At 38.4% G+C, this 25,792-nt stretch overlaps 1 protein-coding gene across 12 annotated transcripts in view; it reads right to left on the bottom strand.

Annotated features, from left to right (window-relative positions):
• The window catches only part of HMBOX1 (homeobox containing 1), a 204,032-nt gene that overhangs the window by 27,281 nt on the left and 150,959 nt on the right, over positions 1-25,792 (bottom strand). For all 12 annotated transcript variants that reach the window (XR_009868227.1, XR_009868228.1, XR_009868229.1 and 9 more), the window contains one exon: positions 20,663-20,816. Coding sequence is in view for 9 of the 12 variants with exons in the window: in XM_062213591.1 (XP_062069575.1) it covers positions 20,663-20,816 (154 nt within the window). In the remaining 3 variants the exon portion in view is untranslated. The remainder of the gene's footprint in view (positions 1-20,662; positions 20,817-25,792) is intronic.

Below are 25,792 nucleotides of genomic sequence, written 5' to 3'. Positions count from 1 at the left end.
GATGCTTCACATTGTTCTTTGTGCAAGATTGCATGACAAGGTGTTTCAAAACTGCACTGAAATACTCTAGTTGGCTACTAGACAACAAATAAAGCTAAGGGATTTTTTTATTCAGCAATTAGTACAGTACAATCAGTGCACTAAAATAAAATTATCGCAGTGCTGATTTTAAAAATTTTTGTTAAATACAGATGGATATTTCTATAACATATCAAAAATAACAGACATTAAAATATCTGACAGTATGGGCCAGCGCTACTGTCATAGTGGGTAAAACCGCCGCCTGCAGTGTCAGCATCACATATGGGTACTGGTTTAAGACCTGGCTGTTCCACTTCTGATCCAGCTCTCTGGTATGGCCTGGGAAAGCAATAGAAGATGGCCTACGTGCTTGGGTCCCTGACCTGAGGGGAGATCTGGAGGAAGCTGCTTCCTGTAATCTGGCTTTGGATTGGCTCAGTTCTGGGCATTGCTGCCATTTGGAGAGTGAAACAGCAGATAGACAGTCTCTCTCTCTGCCTCTGCCTCTCTGTAACTCTGCCTTTCAAATAAATAAATTTTTTTTTTTTTGAAGAAAGCTTTATCTTCAAAAAAAAAAAAAAATCTGACAGGAGATGTACACAAGTCTAAAACAAGTCTAGTAGGGGCCGGCGCTGTGGCGTATGGGGTAAAGCCGCCACCTGCAGCGCCAGCATCCCATATGGGAGCCGGTTCGAGTCCTGGCTGCTCCACTTCTAATCCAGCTCTCTGCGATGGCCTGGGAAAGCAGCAGAAGATGGCCTAAGCCCATGGGCCCCTGTACCCCTACGGGAGACCTGGAAGAAGCTCCTGGCTTTGGATGGGTGCAGCTCCGGCCGTTGTGGCCATCTGGGGAGTGAACCAGTGGATAGAAGACCTCTCTCTCTCTCTGCCTCTCTTCTTATGTGTAACTCTTTCAAGTAAATAAATTAATCTTTAAAAAAAAGTATAGTAAAATGTTATTGGCAGAATCTAGGCAGCTGCCATAAAGACAAATGTAAAATTCAATTTTTCTGTATGATGATTTTTATAATACATTGGGGAAAATAATATTAATAATACAATTAAGAAATCCACATAGGTATAACCTATAAAACTCTTTCAACTTTGCTCTGTGCCTGAAATTTTTTTCACAATAAAAGATTGGGAACTGATAACATTAATAGTAAAATGATAAAATCTATTTTATATAATAATCATGTGCTAATGTTATAATTTTTAAAAAGGAACATTTGGAAATAAAATTCACCATCTCAAATATGGGGTCTTCTGCCCTGTTTCATTAGCTCATGGTCTAGAGATACAGGGATAGGTTATCTGTGCAGAATAAAACTCTTGGCAAAGCATTTATTTGAGGATGGGGAAAACTTTTAATCATCCTCAAAAACATCATGATGGTTTCTCTTTCAGTTATTTCTGTTTGACCAAAAAGGAACTAGGAAGTACAAACTGCCAATTTTAAAATGCATTTGGGACAGTTCATCTTCTTACTGGCTATGAGAAATGGATGAGGATAACTTTACCTGTCAATAAGTGGCAAAGTTTTGTTGTTTTTTTCCTCAAATAGTCTAATGGATTAAAATGAGGTCATGTCCAGACTCCTGCTGTGTCATATAAATGTTAAGAACTTCCTTCTATTTGCAGATACAGGAGGTAGTTCATTATGTTTCACTCAAGTCATTCCACAAGGATATGAAAGAGGATAAATTCTTGTTAAGACTTTACTGCCAATTCCAAAACTCACAATATATTCTCCCAGCATTGTCTATCCATAACAGCAACAGCATCATAAGAGAGGGAAAAGAAGAACAGCATGTTAGGAGCTGCAGCGATGGCAAAACAACCAAAGGGAGGAAACAGTACACATATTTTAGGTCCTTATTTATTATAGAGCAGGACAAACACTGCATTTTTCTTTTTAAGGGTGAGTTTATTGGAGAAAACCCAACAGATTGGAAGGAAGGGGCGAAGAGGGAAAAAGAGGAAGAAGGAGAGCATAAGAGAGAGAGACAGAGATCAGGAGACTTGGAGAGGAAGAGAGAGACATGTGTTCAGGAACAGGTCTCTTTAAAACTTTGTGTGTGGGGAGGGCGGGCAGGGAAGTGGAAGCAGTGAATCCCACTAGGATGGGGGTGGGGCTGACACTGGTGTTTGGGCCTGAACACTGTATTTTAAGAATTGACTATACTCCCACTTAATGGTTTTTATGGATGAAAAGTAATACAACAGCACAAATGCAAAACAATATTGAAGCATGTCAAAGTACTTTTTGTTTTCGAGTCATTTTGATTAGATCACTTTAAATCTTTTAATTACTATTTAACTTTTAATTGAAGGGTGTAAAGCTTTAACAAAATTACAAAATACTGTATAACTCTATGTCCCCCCAGTCTACTATGTCTGGTGGAGGAGAGAGGATAGCCTTTTTCTAATTTTGTTAAAGTTGTAGGTATTCTTAAATAATTCAGTCAAGTTTAAACAACACTTGAATTAACAATATTTAGCAGTTTACTAGAGTATAGGTTGGCTGAGTATAACCACATCCTATCCCAAAGGCTATATAAGCTATACCACTAGCAATATCAGGTAAATTTTACTTAGCAGATGGCAAAACAATACAATTTGGCAAATATATTGCCTAAGGTGAACCAAATATATTGCCTGACAATGAACCTCTATAATAAAAGTCAGCAGGAAAACTAGATTTTATAACTTTTATAATATACTTTTGTAATACAAGTCAGCAGGAAAGAAGAAGCAAAAGGCTTTTTAAAAAACTGAAAATAGCTGGAATTTCAAGACATTTTCTTGAACAAGTAGAAAAGAGAGTTCTATTTTAAGGTTTTTATTAATTTTTTTTAAAAAAGATTTGCAAGGTAGAGTGAGAGAGCAAGAGCGAGAACTCTTCCATCCAGTGGTCACTCCTTAACTAGCCTCAATGGCTGGGGCTGGACCAAGCTGAAGCCAGGAGCCAGGAACTTCATCCAGTTCTCCCACGTGGCTGGCAGAAACTTAAGTACTCGAGCCATCATTTACCCCTTCCCAGGTGCATTAGCAGGGAACTGGATTGGAAGTAGAGTACCCGGAATCAAACTGTCACTCTGATATAGGATGCAGGTATCCCAAGTGACAGTTTAATCAGCTGTGCTACAATGCCCACCCTACTTTTAAGCTTTTAAAAAGAAAGCCTGGGGGTTGGCACTGTGGCGCAGAGGGTAAAGCTGCCACCTGCAGTGCTGGTATCCCATATGGGCACCGGTTCAAGACCTACCTGCTTCACTTCTGATCCAGCTCCCTGCTAATGCATCCGGGAAAGCAGTGGAAGATGGCCCAAGCCCTTGGGCCCCTGTACCCATCTGGGAGACTCAGAGAAACTCCTAGCTTTCGACCGGCCCAGCTCCGTCTGTTGTGGCCATTTGGGGAATGAACCAGTGGATGGAAAAGCTCTCTGTTCCTTCTTCTCTTTCTCTCTGTAACTCTGCCCTTCAAATAAATAAATCTTTTTTTTTTTTTTAAGAAAGAATCTAAAGACTGTTTTTCAAACCAGCTTCAATTTTTTAATTCATGACACGTTATACAAATATTATTCAAAATCCACCCCCCACTCCCAAAATAATTTGAGTAACTTGGTCCATTATCTGCTGCCTCCCAGAGTGCGCATTAACAAGAAGCAGGAACTGAAAGTGGAGCAAACAGGTATCCCAAGCGGTGGCTTAAGCACTGTAACAAATGCCACCCCTAGAACCTTATGTTTCAACTGTGTAGGCTGTTTGGCACACAAAAGATGAATGGTTTCCTTCTGAATAAAGAAATGCCAAGATGACTTTCTCTTATTTGCATTCAAGAGGCATAAAGGTGGGGGATGCTCCCATATGCTAGTTCACATGGCTGGGGTGGGGGCTGGGCCAGGCCAAAGCCAATAACCTGGTACTCAAACCAAGTCTCTCAATGGGTGGCAGGAGCTCAATTACTTGAGCTATTACTGCTGCCTTATAGGATCTGCATTAGCAGGAAGCTGTAGTCAGGTGCCAGAGCTAGGTATCTGAGCCAGAGCTGGGTATTGAACCCAGGTACTGTGATGTGGAATATGGGAGTCCTCAGTATCTTAACTGCCAGGCTAATTCCTGTTCTCTTGCTTGATACGCTGCTACTGACTAGTAGGAGGAGGAACGTATCTACTAAATATGTCATATACCATGCTAAACATCTAGTCACTGTCATTTAGTACAAAATAACAGCACTCCTATAATGTAGGTACAATTATCATCCTATTATATAGCAAGCAATTTGCTTTAGGATGCATGGCTAGTGAATAAGAAAGAGACTGGAGCCTCCATCATTCTATTAAGTATGTATTCTTAATCACTATGTCATTAGAAATAAACAAAAAAGATAAGAAGTAACAGAATCGCACAAACTATTCAACATTTAAAGCAAATAATTCATGTAAGTTTTACTGCCTCTTTCAATCTTTGTCTATGTATGCATTTTAAGTTACTATAATTATACAATTTGCTTCATTTTTTAGGATTTCATTTAAATATTTCCTCAAATTTACACAGGCCACACTGTCATTTTACCACTTCACTTAACCAATTTATCATCAATGACTTGGTAACTTGCTAAAAAGCTACCATACTTAAATGTAAAGAAGTTGAAAATATTGACTGCATTTCCTATCCAAACAAAATCACTGTCTTGGTCATACAAATGGCCTCTTTGATTCCAGGTGTGGAGAAGATATTGTCTTCAGTTATTTCACTCAGGTCAGCATAAAAAAGAAAAGAAAATGTAAGTTTCTTTGTAACTGTAAAGCACTGAAGAAAGTTTTAGAGATGAACTGAAAAATAAAAAATAAGGGAAGTCAACTTCTAAGAAGAACATGAGTGTTTAGTTTTTTCATTTTATAAGAAAGAAAGAAGTAATTCTACCTACCTAGGCTGATAAAAAGGTAGGTAAACAAAGATTTCTTTGCATTTTCACAAGCTACTACCCTCATGGTATCTCATTACCATAATATACAAACATAGAAATCGAGGGGATCAGAATTCAAGCTGATTGCTCAAAAAAGTACTATGATAGACTATGAGGCTATGAATAAAAATACAGTCCTTCAGAACTGGTCTTCTGACAGAACTTAGTTTTATCATGAAGGTGACTGAATTCTTTGAAATAAGTTTATTCAACATGCCATTCTGGTAGGCAACAACAATTTTTTTTTTCTTTGACAGGCAGAGTGGACAGTGAGAGAGAGACAGAGAGAAAGGTCTTCCTTTACCGTTGGTTCACCCTCCAATGGCCACCACGGTTGGCGCACTGCGGCCGGCGCACCGCGCTGATCCGAAGGCAGGAGCCAGGTGCTTCTCCTGGTCTCCCATGGGGTGCAGGGCCCAAGCACTTGGGCCATCCTCCACTGCACTCCCGGGCCACAGCAGAGAGCTGGCCTGGAAGAGGGGCAACCGGGACAGAATCTGGTGCCCCGACCGGGACTAGAACCTGGTGTGCCGGTGCCGCTAGGCGGAGGATTAGCCTGTTGAGCCACGGCGCCAGCCATCAGCAATTATTTTTCAAAGTTTTAATTCTTGAGTGTGAAATGTTTAACTATCAAAGCCATGGAATATCAAATGGCAACACAAGACAAATTATTTAGAATCATAGAGTAATGGAATTTTAAGAACTTGAAAGATCCTTAGAAATTATACAGTATTTACTAATTGCTTTCAAAAGTATGTATTGACCAATTTAGTTCTTAAAACAGAAACATAATACCTTCTTCAATCAGTATTCAATACTTTATTAATAACAGTTTATTCACTAAAGCAGTTTTATTATGATAACAAAGAAGCAAGTAAGAAGAGAGGTGGCTACTAGCAGTTGCGCTTTGAAGAAAAGAAAGAGTATAAGGGGAAAGAAGAAATAATGTTTGAAGGTTTCCTGACAAACTAAAGAACAGAAGGTGAGAAGGAAGACATGGAAAAGAGCCTGTGAAATAAGAGATGAATAAAAAAAACCACAAAAATTAAGTTCAATGAAGTAAGAACTGTCCTAAAACTCACCTTTGTATCCTAATTTTTAGCATAAAGCTTAGCAGGTAGCCAATACTCAATAAATGTTTACCAAATAAGAACTAAGAAACGGCTGAGAAGCTCAATGAATACACTTCTCAAAAATCACATTTTATGGTTATATGACTATGGTTTCAAAATAAGCAACTTAATTTTATTTCTTCTGTGAATTTAGCCAAGTTAATTAACCTCTTTGAATTATAGATTCTTTGTATAAAAAACAACCTGAACTAGGTGTCTGCAGGGTCCTTCCTTATTCTCTTCAGTAATGGTGATCAAATATAAGTAAATGAAACCCAAGGTTCCTATCTTAAATGCAGTAAGTGGTCAATAGATATAATTTCTATTTTTTTAATAACAAAGGAAAATCAAAGAGGAATCAGATTTCCATATACTATGATACCAATACTGGAACACTGTTATCACAATTATGTGGTGGAATGAGAAGGTAAAAAGCTCATGCCAACAACTATACTAGTGTAACCAGTATAACAAATCAAGAATCCATAATACTAACACACCAAAGATACTACTAAGGAAGGAAAAGGTGATTATTTCTGTATTTTACAAAGTAACAAGATTCTCTTCAAGAAGTAAAAAAAAAAAAACTTTAGGAGACTAAATCTTTCTAGAATTACTAGAAATTACAGTAGTGATTTCTCCATTTTTCCTAGTAACTAAGAAAGTCGAAAATAAAGCAAAGAAGAAAAGTATATTTAAAAATGTAGCTTCAAGAAATGAGAGCAGAGGACTTTCCATGCTAAAAATTTTCTGTTTAACCTCACAGTGTTAAAAGTAGTAAAAGAGTAATGGGAAGTGGCACCAAGAAAATAGTTTACTATGATCCATAGATTGTTATAAATAAAAAACATAGAAGAAACTGATCTTCTAATGTTACTTCAAGCTTAAATCTATAAGACTTTGTTTTTTATTTTATTTCATTTATGCAAGTCAAAGTATTTACATAGAACATTAACTATCACAATTCAGTGTATTTCAGTGTTCCGAGATGAGGAAAAGGAATTCTCCCTGCAGGTCAGGGTTTTGATGACCAGCAAACAGTAGGGAAGCTTACACTGCAGTTGTCTGAACCACACCCAGTCTGCAGTTAAATATAGAATTTAGTTTCTGGAACCATTGGCTTTCTTAACCTTCACAGTTTAAGTATCAGTGAAAAAATTAAAAGTAAAAACGAGAATGGAAAGAAACTGAAACCAAAGTCCAAGTACTAATAAACTGTCCTGGGAAGAATTCCAAAATGCAGTAAAGACCAAAAGAATTAAATTACAGAAACCTCAAGCAACATTATACAAATATGCTTGGCAAGCTGATTTGTCTCTTCCATGTTAATTTTTCTAGAATGTTTAACACTCGTGTATAAAATGTATTTGTATACTGGATATGTTTCTAACTCTAAATGATATACGTGTCAGATTAACAGCAGTGACACAAAATTACAGGTATGATTTAATTTTGGTTATAGTATTGCGGTCGTGATGCTATTTTTACTCATGGAGACACACTTTTATTCTGAGATCCTATTTACAGATGTTTAAATTTTTGGGGAAAAACATTCTCAAGCTAAAATTTTTAATGCTGATTCCTTGCATAGGGAAAATATTTTGAATTAATTTTTAAAGTTATTTTGGAGGCTGATAAAGGTTAAAACAACAAAACCAAAATGTTTTCTTTATAGTTTCACAGTGTTTGTGCCCTAATTAATAATTTTGTTTTATATCACTCACTGATGATGAACATGAGAAGACTTTAAGATGAACAAAAAAATGTATAACAGGTATACTGTTTCCATGAGAAAAAAATAAAACATTTAATGGTTTCAATTACAAACACACAGGTACTCATTTGCCTTTTCTTGAAAACACTCACATAGGAGTCATGATTCACCCAGTTTGATTAATAATAGCAGAGAAGGTGGTTAGTGCAGTTGTGAACAGTCTGCAGTGAATGCCCACACCCTCTATATTGGAGTGTCTGGGTTTGAGTCCTGGTTCAGCTCCTGATTCCAGGTTCTTGTAAAGAGCATCTTGGGAGACAGCAGCTGATAGCTCAAATAGCTGTGTTCTTGACACCCACGCGGCAGACACAGATGAAGTCCTAGGCTCCTGGCTTGGCCAGGCTGTTGTGGGTATTAAGAGAGTTAATCAGCAGACAGAAGATGCCTTTCAAATAAATCAAATCTTAAAAGACTAACTATAAGTTATCTTTCAATACAAATCTGTTAAAAACACTATATTTAATTGCTTCTACCTGTCACTACTGAGGTATTCTCACATTTATTGCTATATCCAGTGAAAACTTTCTTCCAAATTCTTCCTTCTCTTTCCCATCTTGCTTAACTGATTTGAACAACCTGCAAGGAAGATTGGGAGGTTCTTTTACCTTCCTCCTCTGAGATTTGAACGGGTGCAATTGCCAGGTCTCACTTTGATGTCTTAGTCAGATATCCTAAAATTCCAGACATGTCAGTTTCCAATGATAAAGGAATACCCAGCCCACACTGTTGAAAGACTAACATGGAAAGAATATGTTAGAAGCCATAGGGTTTCAAAACTTCTAATATAAACTAACTTTCATAATTCCTTCTTCACTTTCACCCTAATATGTGTCTATTCTCTGCATCCCAAGGTACTTTGCCTCAAAGCTAGTAAGTACTTCATTGAATGAATGAACAAATGGATAGATTGGTTGAGTCTCATATTATGGAATATGTAGATATACAATAAAAATGATTTTCCTCATGAATATGTGAACTACTTGAAGTATGTCTACCTTAATGTTACTACACAGCAAATGCTTTATAAATAAATGATTAAATGATGAGACTGGCACTGTGGCACAGCGGGTAAAGTTGCTGCCTAAAGTGCCGGCATTCCACATGGGTGCCAGTTCGAGTCTCGGCTGCTCCACTTCTGATCCAGCTCTCTGCTATGCCCTGGGAAAGCAGTGGAGGATGGCCCAAGTCCTTGGGCCCCTGCACACATGTGGGAGACCCAGAGGAAGCTTTGGGCTCCTGGCTTCAGATCGGTGCAGCTCTGGCCATTGTGGCCAATTAGGGAGTGAACCAGTAGATGGAAGATCTCTCTCTCTCTTTCTCTGCCTCTTCTTCTCTGTGTAACTATGACTTTCAAATAAATAAATACATCTTTAAAAAATGATTAAATGAATAAATATTAGTCAATTAATTAATTCTATTTTATCTGTTGAATCTAGGTCTTCTTTAAAGAATAACAACAAAAATCTCTTTAAGTATGAAAAATTTCAAGCTTACAATGATATAATAATCCCATGATCATTCACAATGCTATTATCTAGCTTTAACAATTATCAATTGTTTGTCATTCTTTGTTTCATTTTTTCCCCATTATAATCCCCCAATGTTCTTCAACAGATGGAAGGTTGCAATATATGTTAATTGAGTGGCATCAGACTTTTATCCAAATGAAAATTAAATTCTTCTTAGTCAATAAAGAGAACTCAAAACTATGATTCCATTGTCTGAAGATTTTCATGTGGCTGGGCTACTAACAGATTTGTGGCCCTGGGGAGTTATTCAACCACTTTAAGTCTTGACTACCTCACAAGGAAAAGGACAAACCAGGACAGCCATAAGGAGGGTAAATATGTGAAGCTCTGAACAGTGCACTGAATAAATGTTTTTTGTTTTTAAAGCAGCTTCGTACCAAAAAAATCACCCATTTAAAGGATACAATAGCTTTTAGTATACTTATAAAGCGATGCAGCATTGCCACAAATTTATAAATTTTTATCGTCCTCCCCTCAAATGACATATCCTTATAGCTATCACTCCCACAATACCTCTATCTTCACCAGCTGTAGGCAGCCACTAATCTACTTTTTGTCTCAATAGATTTGCCTCTTCTATTTCATATAAATACAATCATTATAGTGTTTTTTGTGACAATTAATGTTTTTGGAACTGATTATTTCAAAACTCAAATGTGTGGAAAAGACAATGTAATGAGGTCAGAGAATGGGAAAAGGCAAATTTTATATACAAAACATTTAATAGTACATATATATTGTTTTATGCATCATGTATACAATGATTATTATTTTCTATGAGCCCAGCACCATAATATGTGCTGGGGAGTATATGTACCACTGAGGTGCTCAGGTAAGGTCAGAAGAAGGAGAACAGTATGTATATGTGCATGCTAGCAGGTAGACAGTTTGTGGACATTCTCCTCTTAGTATTTTATTTTCCTCACTTTAATAAGAAAGCAAGGTCATCATGAGGGAATAAGAGTGGGGAGGCTTGTGGAGAGAACTAAGTGTGAAATAATAATTTAGGAGAGTAGGAAAGAAAGAATCAGGAAGGTACAGTATGATTGTCTGGCAATATTAAATTCCCAGTTGAGGTTCATGGTCATGAATTGAAAATGAGTTTAGTCAGCAGGGTTTTAAGTCTTTGCTTCAGCCACATTTAGTTGTAAAAATACAGAAATTAAATGGATATATTCAACCAGTGTTCATTCACATTCACGGACTGAACTGTACCTAATATATTGATGATTCCCAAATTTCCATTCTATTGCCACTGAAATCTCTTGACAGAAATCTTGAGGTAACTTCATATTTAAAGCTCTAAAATGGAAGGAATTAAGGTAAAAGAACACTAGTTCAAAACTGGTTATGAGGAAGTTACATTGTTTTATACATATTGTCTCAAATCTCACAATTATTCTCATAATAACTATCTTCACTTTACAGAAACTTGAAGTTCCCAAAAATTATCATAAGGTGGGGGCCAGTGTTGTGCGTAGTGGCATAGCAGGTAAAGCCGCCACTGCCTGCAACACAGACATCCCAGCTCTCTGTGGCCATCTAGGGAGATGGAACCTCCATCTGCGAATGGAAGATCTCTCTCTGTCTCTGTCCTTCTCTCTGTAACTACGACTTTCAAATATTTCAATAAATCTTTAAGCTGGATATTATCATTAAAAAAATTACCATAAGCTAAAGCTGAGATTAAAACCGTAAGTCTGCTTGACTCTGAAGCCCATCCTCTTTTCATTTTATCATGATATTTAACTCCTATTTTTACAGACATGGCAATTAGGGTCTCGAGATGGTAACAAATTTGCCCAAGGTCAGATCATGTTCTTGTGGTTATAGATACTATCTCCAAGATGAATGCTCTTTGCCCATCATCTTGCTAGTCTCTCTTCTATACTTTCTGCTCTATTACTCCTACAATCAATCTATAACTAGGTTAGGCTGTTTTTTTCTTCAGATTTTTTTCTGATACCATTACCCTCTAACCAGTTTATTATATAATATTATAAAAGAAACCATAAAATAAGTTATTACATACTGGTTTATTATATAAACTGTAAGTAATAAAATAGCCACAGTATAGAATTGTCAGGATCAATTTCAACTAATTATCAATATGACCAGTAGTTATCTATACATTAAAATCTTATATAAATAATTACTGCCTTAAGATTTGTGAAGACAGATACTACAACTTAAATATGTTTTACATTTATTTCCTTTTGGCTGTATGTGGCATGTATTTAAATACTTAATTGATTGATTTCCTCTCAAAAGGCCAATCTAATCAGCTACAATCCCCAACATGATAGTGCTTGAATGCCAAAACTTCTGGTGTAATTGAGTATAAAACTTGTTCGATCATAGCATGCTTACTATAACCAAAACCTGCCTATTAGATGCAGAGATACACTTGATGAAAAACCCTATATTGGGCATAAAAAACCTCCTGGTAATCTCCTAACATAATATTCTTTGTGTGTTTCTGTCATCAGAATGTGAATGTCTATCCACCATCTAGTAAAAATGCAGCCTAAATGCCAAATAGTCATCTTCTCCCCTATACTTGCTTCCATCTTATGCACACATAATCTTACTCATCTTCATAATAATGTTTACTTCTCAGATTCATAATTATTTACAAGGTAGTTCATCTCCCTCCACCAAGTTGGTGGGGAAGTATATTTCAGGGTAACCTAAAGGTTGATGAAGGAAAGTACTTTATAGAAGAATTCCTGCTAATCAATATAGAAAAAAATCTTAAAAATTTGAATATAACCCTTTTGCAAGCCTTCATGAAAAAAATCACTAGGAAGCAATTACCAATGGATAACAAAACAATGGTTCTCAGTCCACTTTTGAATCACTTGACAACTTTTGCAATTTACCTTTGTCCAGGCCCCAAACCCAGAGATTATGATTAAGTTGGTCAGGAGTTAAGTCCCTAGGTGGTACTAATATGCAGCCAAGGCTAACAATCACTGCTGTAAAGGTCAATGGTTGATGGAGAACTTCCTAATAAGTGGAGCAGGATGACAGCACTAAATTCATTGATCAATTTTATGGTTACTGAAAATGGAACAATCAAACAATATGTGACATGATAGGAAGGACAAAGCACCAGTTATGTGCACTGCTGCTCAAAGAACTGAACTGAAATGTAATCAAAATTCTGGATCCAACTATCAGTCTATAGGAACTACAGGGATCATGTTAAGTGATACTAAGAAGATATAATCAGACAAACCTAAAATGCGCGAAAGTCAATACAACAAACATTTTATCTCTTCAACAAATAAATATCAAGAAAAAGTGTGTGTGAGTAAGGGACTGTTACAAGTTAAAAGACTCAAGAGACAGAGTGGCCACAAATACTATGTAAAAATAAATATTTGATCAAAAGGTGAATGCATTAATTAATGAACCAATGAATGCCAATTAGATGGGAAAAACAGTCATTATTAACGATGAATTGTTAAATTCTTACACTTTGAAAAGCAGGGTCAGATATGAGTAAGAATTCAGAAGCATAATAATTTTGATATGTGAATTAATGGAAATATTCATCTGTTTCTGTCATGGTAATAAAGAAAAATATCTAAAATATTCCAGTAGAATTGTTATTTATTTTCTAATTCATATTTCTATTTGCTTAAGATTTTGACTGAATACAAAATCCAAATTATTCTGGGCTAAATACAACCAAATTTATTTTCTACTTGGGATGATACAGTTGTTTTTTATCATTGCTGCCCAAAGAATTTTCTGGGATGACAGAAATGTTCCATATCCATATCTGTAATAAAACTATAGCAACGGGCCAGCGCGTGCCTCACTTGGTTAATCCTCTGCCTGCAGCACCAGCATCCCATATGGGCGCCAGGTTCTAGTCCCGGCTGTTTCTCTTCTGGTCCAGCTCTCTGCTGTGGCCCAGGGGGACAGTGGAGGATGGACCAAGTGCTTGAGCTCCTGCACCCGCATGGGAGACCAGGAAGAAGCACCTGGCTCCTGGCTTCATTTGGATCAGTGTAGCTCTGGCCGTGGTGGCCACTTTGGGGGTGAACCAATGGAAAAGGAAGACCTTTCTCTCTGTCTCTCTCTCACTGTCTAACTCTGCCTGTCAAAAAAAAATAAAAATAAATTTATTATTTTTTATTTATTTGAAAGAGCTGCGGTGGGGGGGAGGGGAGGGAGGAGGAAAAGAGGGAGGGAGAGGGAGAATGAGAGGGAGAAAGAGACAGTGTTAGAGTTCTTCCATCTGCTGGTTCACTCCACAAATGGCTGCAGTGGCAGGACCTATCTGAAGCCAGGAGCTACATCCTAGTCTCCCAAGTGTGTGCAGGGGCCCAAGGACTAGGGCCATCCTCCACTGCTTTCCCAGGCGTATTAGCAGGGAGCTGGATCAGAAGTGGGAACTGGCGCATATATGGGATTCCAGCACTGCAGGCCAGGGCTTTAACCCAATGTGCCACAGCACTGGCCCCAGATGCTCTGTTTCTGATCCAGCTTCCGACCAGTGTGTCTGGGAAGGCAGTGAAAAATGGTCCCTGCCACCCAAGTAAGAGACCCAGATGGAGCTCCAGCCTTCACTCTGGCCCAAACTTGGAGGGCCACTGCAGCCAGCTGGGGAGGAAACCAGTGATTGGATTCTCTCTCAGTGATTGGCTCACTCGCGCTCTCTCTCTCTTTCAAATAAATAATCTTAAAAAAAAAAAAAAGTCTCATAGCACTATGTATATACCTTTCCTTTCATACACATATTAGTTATAATTTTATTTTTGTGTGATTATTTATTATCTGTCTCTCCTGCCTGATTACAAACTCCAAGAGAACAGAAATTATTTATACCTACTGTATTGCTGGGGCCTACTACAGTGACACTGAAATAATGAAGTAAACATTACTGTTAGATAACACTGTGTTGTTAATTTTTTGTGATACATGAGAATGTTTCATTTCTCATAGTTCCACTTGACTTTTTTTTTTGACAGGCAGAGTTAGACAGTGAGAGAGAGAGAGAGAGAGACAGAGAGAAAGGTGTTCCTTCAATCTGAAGCCAGGAGCTAGGTGCTTCCTCCTGGTCTCCCATGCAGGTTCAGGGCCCAAGCACTTGGGCCATCCTCCACTGTCTTCCTGGGCCACAGCAGAGAGCCGGACTGGAAGAGGAGCAACCAGGACAGAATCCGACGCCCCAACCGGGACTAGAACCTGGGGTGCTGGTGCCGCAGGCGGAGGATTAGCTAAGTAAGCCACAGTGCCAGCCTGTTCCACTTGATTCTGATATAAAATTTAGACTCTTTTAACACAAAATATATATTGAAGCAGGAAAAACTGCTTCGATGATGAATTCTAGGTAAACATCAAACTTCAGAAATCATCAACTTATTGACACCAATCTTGTTTTATCCATACCTCTGCCCATGCTTTCTGTCCTTTGTTATTATAAAGTATATCTTCACATGGTATCTTTTCATCTTATCATTAGACGTTTCAGTATGTTTCTGAAAGAACTCTAATTTTTGTGAATGCAGCACTTTTTTACATAGAAGAAACCACTACCATAGCTGAAATAAGAATTACCACTTATGCAGTGTCAAATTATCTGTTAACTAACAGACTCTTTAAAAACATTCAGGTTTAATCAATCAGACTCCTATTAAAGTCTACAAGGCAACTGGTCGATGTGTCTGTTGAAGTTTTTTTTCATCTCTAGGCCCTTTCATACTTCATTTTAACCCGCTGCAAATATTAATGCAGAAACTAAGTTATTGCCCTTGAGAGAAGCTCACATTATGGATTCTGTTGATTGAATCTGACTGGTGCCATTTAACAGAACTTTGTTCCATATTTTCTACAAACTTGAAGTTAGATCTAGAAACTTGATTTCACTCAGATTCATTCTGTTGGAAAGACTGGTAGGTAGTGTTGTGTACATCTTTAAGAGGCATATGATGACTGGTTGTCTGTATTACTAAACGTTAGTGGGTATTAATGTTCATTGCCAGATATATTATTTCATTAAGAATTTATAGAATGATATCATAATTACATATGATTCCTTTTTCATTTATTAGTCTTCATCAGAGAAAAACTTTTGAGTTAACCTGAGATCAAGTTCATATATGAAAGGCAGGTAAAATGCTCAATTCTTTTCTTTTTACCTCTTTCCCAAATAGTAAGTTGGTTCTCTAACATTATACAGTTGTGATCAATAAGCTCTTCTTTTGGTATCATTGTAACACATGGATTTTTAACATTTAATATGCTTCAATTTATTACAATTGGTATTGTTACTGACTTTCAAATAATCTCCTTCTTTGGGCAGTAAGAGCTTTTTCAAGTTTGCTCCCGAGTCCTTTTGATGTAAGCTATATACTGTTAATAGATTTCTTACTTTAAAAGGATGTCTAGTCCCATAATGAATATTTCCTGTACCACACTGGAAATCGGGTGAGTAGGAAATGGTTTTTATGACCACAACTTTGGCCCCAGGAATGTTAATTCACTAAAGGCCATCTTAGTAGAGCTGGGAAATTTCTCTTTTTTGGAGATGAGAAAGACAAGAGAAAATATAACACGAAATCAGATTATTTATCATTCATACTCAAGATTTTAAGATTTTCCTATTAAAATTATACTTAGTTTCTTTGCAAAAAATGACCAGTGGATTCTTAAAATTCATAAGAAAATGTAACATTTCTCAACTACAAATTTTACTATAATGCTACAGTAACCAGGACAACTTGTTATGTCACAAAGATAGACATGCATTTGTAGACCAATGGAAGAGAATTAAAAATCCAGAAATAAACCCTCACATTTACAGTCAAATGATTTTTGACAAGTGTGTCAAGACTAATCAATGGGAAAATGACACTTTGCTCAACAGTATTGGGACAACTGCATATCCACATGCAAAAAAAAAAAAATGTTGCTGGATCCCTAACTTCATATCATATACAAAAATTAACTGAAAATGTATCATAGACCTAAATGTTAGAGATAAAAGTATACAACTCTTAGAAGAAAACTCAAAAATAAATCTTGGTTTCCTAGTTTGTTTGTTTTTTTTTTTTAAGATTTTTATTTATTTGAAAGACAGAGTTACAGAGAGAGGGAGAGGGAGAGAGAGAAAGAGAGAGAGAGAGGTCTTCCATCCACTGGTTCACTCCCCATTTGGCCGCAATGGCCAGAGCTGCGCCAATCCAAAGCCAGGAGATTCTTCTGGGTCTCCCACATGAGTGCAGGGGCCCAAGGACTTGGGCCATCTTCTATTGCTATCCCAGGCCATAGCACAGAGCTGGATTGGAAAAGGAGTGGCCAGGACCAGAACTGGAGCCCATATGGGATGCCGGTGCTTCAGGCCAGGGCGTTAACCCATTGTGCCACGGCACTGGCCCTGGTTTCCTAGTTTTTTTTTTTTTTTTTAAAGTTAGTGAGAGAGAGAGAGAAACTGAGAGAAAGGTCCTCCCTCCGCTGGTTCACTCCCCAAATGGCCACCACGGCCAGCGTCCAAAGCCAGGAGCCAGGTGCCTCCTCCTGGTCTCCCATGTGGGCGCAGGGGCCCAAGCACCCGGGCCATCCTCCACTGCCCTCCTGGGCCACAGCAGAGAGCTAGACTGGAAGAGGAGCAACCGGGACTAGAACCCGGCACCCATTTGGGATGCCAGCACTGCAGGCGGAGGATTAGCCAAATGAGCCATGGCACACCCCTTCCCGCTCCCCCCCCCCCCCCGTTTCCTAGTTTTTTAGGCAAAGACTTCTTAGATATGACAAAAACAAAAGCAACAAAAGGAAAAAAAAATAAACTGTGCTTTAATTAAAAATTTTGTGTTCCAAAAAAATATAATCCATAATGTGAAAACTCACAGAATGGGAGAAAATATTTGCAACCATATCATAAGGAACTTTTACTTAGAATATATAAGGAACTCTTGCAATTCATTTAAAAAAGATCCATGGGACCGGCGCTGTGGTACAGTAGGCTAAGGCTCCCCCTGCAGCACCTGCATCCCATAAGGGCACAGGTTTGTGTCCTGGATGCTCCTCTTCCAATCCAGTTCCCTGTTAATGGCCTGGGAAAAGCAGCAGAAGATGGCCCAAGTGTTTGGGCCTCTGCCACCCACGTGGGATACTTGGAAGAGGCTTTTGGTATCAGGCTGACCCAGCCCAGGCCCTTGTGGCCTTCTGGGGAGTGAACCAGTGGATGGAAGAGCTCTCTCTGTTTCCCCCTCTCTTTGTAACTCTGATTTTCATACAAATAAACAAATATTAAAAAAAAAAAGACAAGACTTTTAAAAAAAAGGACCTGAAGAGATATTTCTCAAACAAGATATAACATACAAATTTTTGACCAAATTTGACAAATAAAGACAATGAAAGATATTCAATATCATTTGTCAGGGAAAAACAAATTAAAAGTGCAGTAAGATACCATTTCATATTAAGATGGCTACAACTCAAAGGACAGACAATAATAACAGTTGGTGAGAAACTAGAACTAACCATGGTGTGTGGAATGTAAAATGGTGTTGTTTCTTTAGAAAACAGTATGGCAGTTCTCCAAAATGTTAAATACAGTTTCCACTAGTACACAAATTCTGTACAGCAGCATTAACATAATAGCCAAAAAATGGAAACAATTCCAAATGTCTACCCACTGATGAGTGGGTAAATAAAATGTGGCAGGTTACTACAGCTGAACATTATTTGGGAATAAAATGTATATCAACAGTACATGGATGGACCTTGAAAATATGATATATGAAAGAAATGAGTCAACAAAAGAACACAGATGCAGGTGTTTGGCCTTAGCAGTTGGGATATCTGCATCCCATACTGGAGTGCCTGGTTTGAGTCTGTGTTCCACTTCCAATTCTAGCTTTCTGCTAACATATATTCTAGGAGGCAGCAGGTGATGGCTGAAGAAACTGTGTTCCTGCCACTCATGTGGGAGACCTAGATTGCAGATGGATGCAACAGCCATGGCTGGGCCAAGTTGAATTGGGAGCCAAGAGTTTCACCTGGGTCTCCCAAGGGACCCAGGCCATCTTGTGCTTCCTTTCCCAGGCTGTTAGCAGGGAACTGGATGGGAAGTAGAGCAGTCAGGACCTGAACTGGTGCCCATAAGGGATGCTAGCAGCGCAGGTGGTGGCTTTACCTGCTCCATCACAACACGGGCCCCATAGATTCACTTTTTAAATTCATTTGTAATTTACGTTAGTGTATGGTATGAGCAGTGGAATAATTTCTGACTTTCATTTTGTCCTACAATACTTGAGCAAAGCCTGCTTTTATGATTTTAGTCTGTGCATATATATTTATTGATTCATTCATTTTAATACAAATTATGCAATACTGTAAGGTTAGGGGATGTTTTATTGCATTTTAGAAAATAAAAAATTCCATTCTGACAGAATGAAAATCATACTGTGACCTTCTGTATTACTACCATTAAGTACTCTCAAAGACTTTCTGCATTTTTCCAACTACTGGAATAAACTACATCCTATCTTTTTAGTTGCGCCAAGAAAAATAAAATTAAACCATAGATAGCTAGCTTGTGGGTTAAATATGTTTATTAATTAAAGTTAGAGTTAAAGAGAATGAATTAAGACAAAATGGGGCCTTACACTGGATAAGCACTCAACATCTTTTTTAACTGAAATATAACTGGCATGATTCTTTGGCTAGTTCTTGTTGCTTTGGAAAAGCAAAAGGAATCGCAGTCTCTGAAGTTCAATTCTGAAAATGCATCAGTATTATAATCTAATGATTTTATCAAGTTTAAATGAATTCTTTCTCACACTGACATTATGTGATAAGTGTGTTCTGGTATCTTCAGGAAAAAATTAAATGACTGAATCAGTAGCACAGCTAGAACCTATACCAGCCAGAAACTAATACCAAAGCTTACTGTATTACCTAGAGGAAAACAGTTATGCAAATAATTTAAGTGTTATTTTAATTCTCATCTACTATGTAGTAAGTTCTAAAGAAATTTTCAAAAACACTAAAAGTTTCAAAATGAGAAAAAGCGGCAGATTGTAAATATCATGTCTCTAGAATTATAAATCTCATTTTTTTTAATCACTCAAGCATATGAAGATTCATTATTCAATAAATGGCTTCCACTCTTATCTGTAATAAAGAGAGTAAGGAAAGAAGTAGATAATAACATCAATGGAAAACCTATGGTCTCAATTTGGCTACTGGATCCAAACTTCTCTTTAAGCAAGCCTATTAATATTACCAATATCACAAGAACAAAAACATGGTCTGAATTTTAGTGTTTTAAATCTCCTTTTCTTTCAGGTAGTGATGTTAATAAGCTGAGAAATAATCATAAAGTGGGCAGAAGGAAAGATGCAAAAATCCAAATTGGCTATGGAAAAACTTCATCTCAGAGATGAGGAAGTTACAGCTCAGAGTCCATGACATGAACAAGCTAATCAGGTATCAGTTCTTCTGAAACTTCTCCTGGCTAGAATAAATACTGGGAAAAGTGTACAGCTAGGATTTATTATCTTACTGCAAATAAAACTCTCCTTCAAGATAAAATTCTGTATATATCACTTACAAGTAGGTGAGTAAAAAGATAATTCTACTATAGGATCTGTACTAAATATGGTGAACATTTCTTAATTATGTATTTAAATCTCTATAGTAGGAAAACTGAAAGTAAGGTCAAATTCAGGTTAAAAATATTGAGTATCTATCATGAATCACATACTATTGCTGGAGAGACTTTCATTTTGTCCTACAATACCTGAGCAAAGCCTGCTTTTATGATTTTAGTCTGCATATATATTTATTGATTCATTCACTTTAATAAAAATTATGCAATACTGTAAGGTTAGGGGATGTTTTATTGCATTTTAGAAAACAAAAAATTCCATTCTGACAGAATGAAAATCATACTGTGACCATACTTACCATACTTGTGAGTCAAAAACAAGTATTTTCTAATCTCTGTGACTAAGCTCACTGAGGCTTCACTCCTAATCAAAGAAGGTAAATTTCAGTGGCTCTAAGAGAATTACAAAATATAATAAATCTAAACTCAAGCTAACTCTAACTTTATGAACTCTCAGTGCTAAGATCACTTTATTTCAATAATCCAGCATTTATAACTTGCCAAACTCCTGACATAGAATGTAGATCCCAAATTACTCATTTGAAATGAAAACTATTCCAATTTATCCAAAGTTTATCTCTTTCCTAAATTTGGGGACTTTCTCATAGGAAAAGGAGACATGTACCTTTCCATGACAGCCAGGCACTCCTTTCTCCAGGTAAATCGACTCCCTCGTCGTAGTCGGAAAGTACCAGAAGTGGCAGAGACTGGGGGAGGAGTTTGTCTCCATTCAGGGTCCTCTATTGGAATGGGGGCTGGTCTCATACTGAGTGTAGCCCCTGAAATAAACAAGATACTTTTAGCAAATATCTTAAAATTTACTCAAACCAATATGGTAAACATATCATGAAAACAAGAGCAATAAACTTTTGAGAATTTGTTCCTCCACTGAAACTTGCAAGCCAATATATTTGATATTACTTAACAAACACATACACCACACACACACACACACACACACACTTTGACAGAAACATAAATTTAGAGAGGCAGGTCCCACGGTGTGGTGTAGCGGGTAAAGCCACCTCTTGCAGTGCTGGCATCCCATTTGGGTGCTGGTTCAAGTCCTGGCTGCTCCACTTCCGATCCAGCTCTCTGATATGGCCTGGGAAAGTAGTAGAAGATGGCCCAAGTCCTTGGGGCCCTGCACCGGCATGGGAGACCTGGAAGAAGCTTCAGGCTCCTGGCTTCAGATCAGCCCAGCTCCAGCCATTGTGACAATTTTGGAGAGTAAAATAGCAGATGGAAGACCTTTCTCTCTCTCTCTCTCTCTCTCTCTGCCTCTGCCTCTTTGTAACTCTGCCTTTCAAATAAAATAAATGTTTAAACAAATAATAAATAAATAAATCTAGAGAGGCAAAAAGTTTTCCTTGAAAAATCCATCATAATTATTTTAAATTGTCATTTTTTTCTCCCAGTGAGTCATTTGTCTATTAACTTCTTTTATAGCATTTTCTAAAACAAAGCACAAAATCTACCCCCTTATTGGAATGGGAAAGTATGATCTTTGGCTTTGTGACAACTTATACAGGGTAGCTTACTCTGAAAAATCTCTTGTGAAATTTCTACTCTTTAGCATAATTTTTTGATCAATATAGCCTAGATGTTCAGAATCTTTCACTAGTATTCAAAGTACTGGGAAATCCTTAAATAATATACACAGGTAGGATATAAGTTTAAAATTACCCAAATTGTTGTAAACTCTTTTTAAAAAGTATCAGATACAACATCAAAGAAGATAAGGTATTTGATAATGCTTGTAGTTTACTAATAAATCAAGTCTCTATAGGTCTCCTGTCTGTTGAAACTACACTAAGTTATCTTCCCTCTAAAGAAAAAAAAAAATTCAATGAAAAAGCTATCATTGAGATATCTTAATTACTCAGAGTAGTCTTTCCTGAATAGTTGAACTGGTAATGACACATTTACTTGTTTATTCAGTCATCATTTATCAGATCCCTTTCAGGTTGCTTGCTCTAGGATAGAGGTTAAGAACAAAACCAGGAAAGCAACATTGTCTCTGACCTCTATGGATTTATCCCACAGAATTTAACAGAACTTGGTATGCATTCATGGAGTTCAGTTCTTTACTCACCCACTCTTTTCTCACTCTTTACACTGTTGAATTCATTTTCAGAAAGTATAATTATGATCACATCACTCTGGTCAAAAACCATCGAGAAGTCCCAACCATCAAGAAGTCCCCTCTGCCTTTTCAATTCCAACTTTTAAGACAGCCTGAGAAAGAAGTAGTTTATATTCTCTTATACTGATTCCCAATATTTTAACCAATCTTGATTTTCATTTCCAAATTTCTTGTTCTGCAGTTTTCCCCATTACCGTAAATAGATCCTCATTCTTCAAACTGCTCAGCTCAAAAAGCTCAATTCATGTTTGACTTCTCTATTTCTTCCATATATCACATACTGAATTCATAGGCAAATTCTATTGATTTTATCTTTACTTTTTTAAAGTTTATTTTTACTTATTTGAAAGGCAGACCATGTGCAAGAGAGCACGAGAGTAAGATTTCTTGTATCTGCTCGTCCACTAGCTAAATGTTTAGAAAAACTGAGGCTGGAACTATATCTGGGTCTGCCAAGTGAATGCCTGAGACCCAACTAACTGAGCTATCATCTGCTGCTTCTCAGGGCGTGCATTAGCAGGAAGCTGGATTAGAAGCAGAAGTGTGTGTGTTGGGGGCGGCATGCAGTGTTCTGGCATAGCAGGTAAAGGCGCCACCTGCAATGCTGGCATTCCATATGGGCACCAGTTCATGTCCCTGCTGCTCCACATCCAATCCAGTTTCCTGCTAATGGCCTGGGAAAAGCAGTGAAAGATGGCCCAAGTAATTGGGGCCTCTGCCACCCATGTGGAGGATCTGGATGAAGCTCCTTGCTCTTGGCTTAAGCCTGGTCCAATACAGGCCATTGTGGCCATTTGGGGAGTGAACCCATGGATGGAAGATCTCTCTCTCTCTCTAACTCTTTCAAACAAATAAACCTTAAAAAAAAAATAGCAGAGGTAGGACTTGAACTAGGCATTGGGATACAGGTATCCCAAGTGGTGACTTAATTTGATGTACCACAATGCCTACCCCTTATTTTATCTTTATAACATGTCAGTATCACATCAAATTTTATTACCTGTACTACTAACACCTTAAAACACATTAGCATCATCTCTCAAAATTTTAACTTCCTGGGATAAGTTCTAAAGATGGCCCTTCACAGTATATCTTAACCTCCTGGTAAGTTTGGCCTTAAATCGAGGCTAGAACTGTGACATGGTGTTAATGAAGAACACAGAAAATGTTTGAGGTTAGATCACAAGAAGCTTTGCAGCTTTTACAGCCTATGTCTCCTGGAATGCTGGCTCTGGGAATAGCCGGTTGCCACATAAGAAGTCTAACATGAGACCATGATAAAAGAAGCCCATATTAGGCACATGGAAAAAAAGATGCCCAGTCGGTTTGCAGGTGCTCCTGCCAACTCCACCCAGGGAAAAAGTCATCTTGGACACTGCAGCCTCAGGAGACCTCAAATCCCCAATCCCAAAATAGCCATGAGTCTGTCTTCAAGGAACTGAGGGATCCCTTGCTTCCTGGTATTCACACCTTTGTGTAGTTGTTTCCCATACTGTACCATGACTAATCTGTTTGACCAACAGTATGTGGCAGTGATGGTATGTCACTTCCAGGATTAAAATAGAGACACTTTGGCTGGCGCCGTGGCTCACTTGGTTAATCCTCCGCCTGTGGCACCGGCATCCCAAATGGGTGCCGGGTTCTAGACCCAGTTCCTCCTCTTCTAGTCCAGCTCTCTGCTGTGGCGTGGGAGGGCAGTGGAGGATGGCTTGGGTGCTTGGGCACCTGCACCTGCATGGGAGACCCAGAGAAAGCTCCTGGCTCCCGGCTTCGGATCGGCACAGCGCCAGCCGTAGCAGCCATTTGGGGGGTGAACCAACGGAGGGAAGACCTTTCTCTCTGTCTCTCTCTCTCTCTGCCTAACTCTGTCAAATAAATTAAATTAAAAAAATTAGACACTGATTTATCTGTTTTGATTGTTCCCCTTCTCTTGGTTCATTTGCTCAAAGTCAAACTAGCTGCTATGTACGGGGACACTTAGGCAGTAGAGGGTGAGGACCGTATTATGAAGAACTGTTGTCCTTGGTCAACAGGCAGTAAGGAATGGCCTGCTAATATCCATGTGAATGACATTGCAAGTGGTCTGTTCAATCCCACTAACTGCAGCACTGGTTGACAGCTCAATGGCACCAGCTAAACCTCTGCTAGACTCCTGATCCACAGAAACATTCACTGTGTTAAGTTGCTAAATTGTGAGATTTATAACTATAGATAACTAATGCAAATTATCACAGCCATCTCCAGTGTTTATCTTGCCATATCCCCTAGCACAATTTAGCAGCAAAAAATTTTGCTTTAATACCAAGATTTCACTGTCAGGAAGAGTAAGTACTTTTTCTCTTTATTGATCATTATATATCTTTTCTTGTGATTTCCTATCTTTTCCCCCTTTTTCTTTTGGGTTATTCATCTTACTGGTATACAAAAACATCAACTGTTATATAGATTGCAATTATTTTTTCCAGTGAGTCATTTATCTTTTTTTTTTTTAATAAATGTTAAGCCATTTTTTCAGGTGCTTATTGGCCATTCAACTTATCTTCTCAGTTCACTCTTTTAGCCTTTTCTTTTCTTCAAGATCTATTTATTTGAAAGTCAGAGTTAGAGTTAGAGAGAGAAGAAGAGAGAGAGAGAGATTTTCCATTCACTGGCTCATTCCCACCACAACGGCCAGGGCTGGGCCAGGCCGAAGTCAGGAGCCAGGAGCTTCTTCTGGGTCTCCCACAGGGGTGCAAGGGCCCAAGTACTTGGACCATCCTCCACTGCTTTCCCAGGCACATTAGCAAGGAGCTGGATCGCAAGTGGAGCAAATGAGACTTGAACTGTTACCCGTATAGGATGACGTTGTCACAGAAAGCAGCTTTACCTGCCACACCACAATGCCAGCGCTGATCATTTATCTTTTGTGTGTGTGTGTGTGCATGTGTGTTTAAATCACAATACATTTTTGGTTTTAGCTGCAGCATCACTTCAGGTTAGCAAACAAACCTACAGTTTTTTTTTTTTTTTTGGGGGGGACAGGCAGAGTGGACAGTGAGAGAGAGAGGGAGAGAGAGAGAGAAAGGTCTTCCTTTTCTGTTGGTGCACCTCCCTGATGGCTGCTGCGGCCGGTGTACCACACTGATCCGAAGCCAGGAGCCAGGTGCTTCTCCTGGTCTCCCATGCGGGTGTAGGGCCCAAGGAATTGGTCCATCCTCCACTGCACTCCCGGGCCACAGCAGAGACCTGGACTGGAAGAGGGGCAACCGGGACAGAATCCAGCGCCCTGACTGGGACTAGAACCCAGGGTGCCGGCGCTGCAGGCAGAGGATTAGCCTAGTGAGCCGCGGCGCCGGCCTATGGTGTGTTTTTGATCCCTCATTTTTATGTAGTCAAATCTTTCTCTTTTTTTATTTGTTAAAGATTTATTTATTTATTTGAAAGTCAGAGTTACACGGAGAGAGAAGAGGCAGAGAGAGAGGTCTTCCATCCGATGCTTCACCCCTACTAATTGGCCACAACAGCCAGAGCTGCACCAATCCGAAACCAGGAGCCAGGAGCTTCCTCCGGGTCTCCTACGTGGGTGCAGGGGCCCAAGGACTTGGACCATCTTCCACTGCTTTCCCAGGC

This window comes from Lepus europaeus, chromosome 16, assembly GCF_033115175.1.
Source record: "Lepus europaeus isolate LE1 chromosome 16, mLepTim1.pri, whole genome shotgun sequence".
Taxonomy (NCBI): Eukaryota; Metazoa; Chordata; class Mammalia; order Lagomorpha; family Leporidae; genus Lepus; species Lepus europaeus.
Note: the sequence above shows the minus strand (reverse complement) of the source record. Positions and strands in the feature narration are given on the sequence as shown.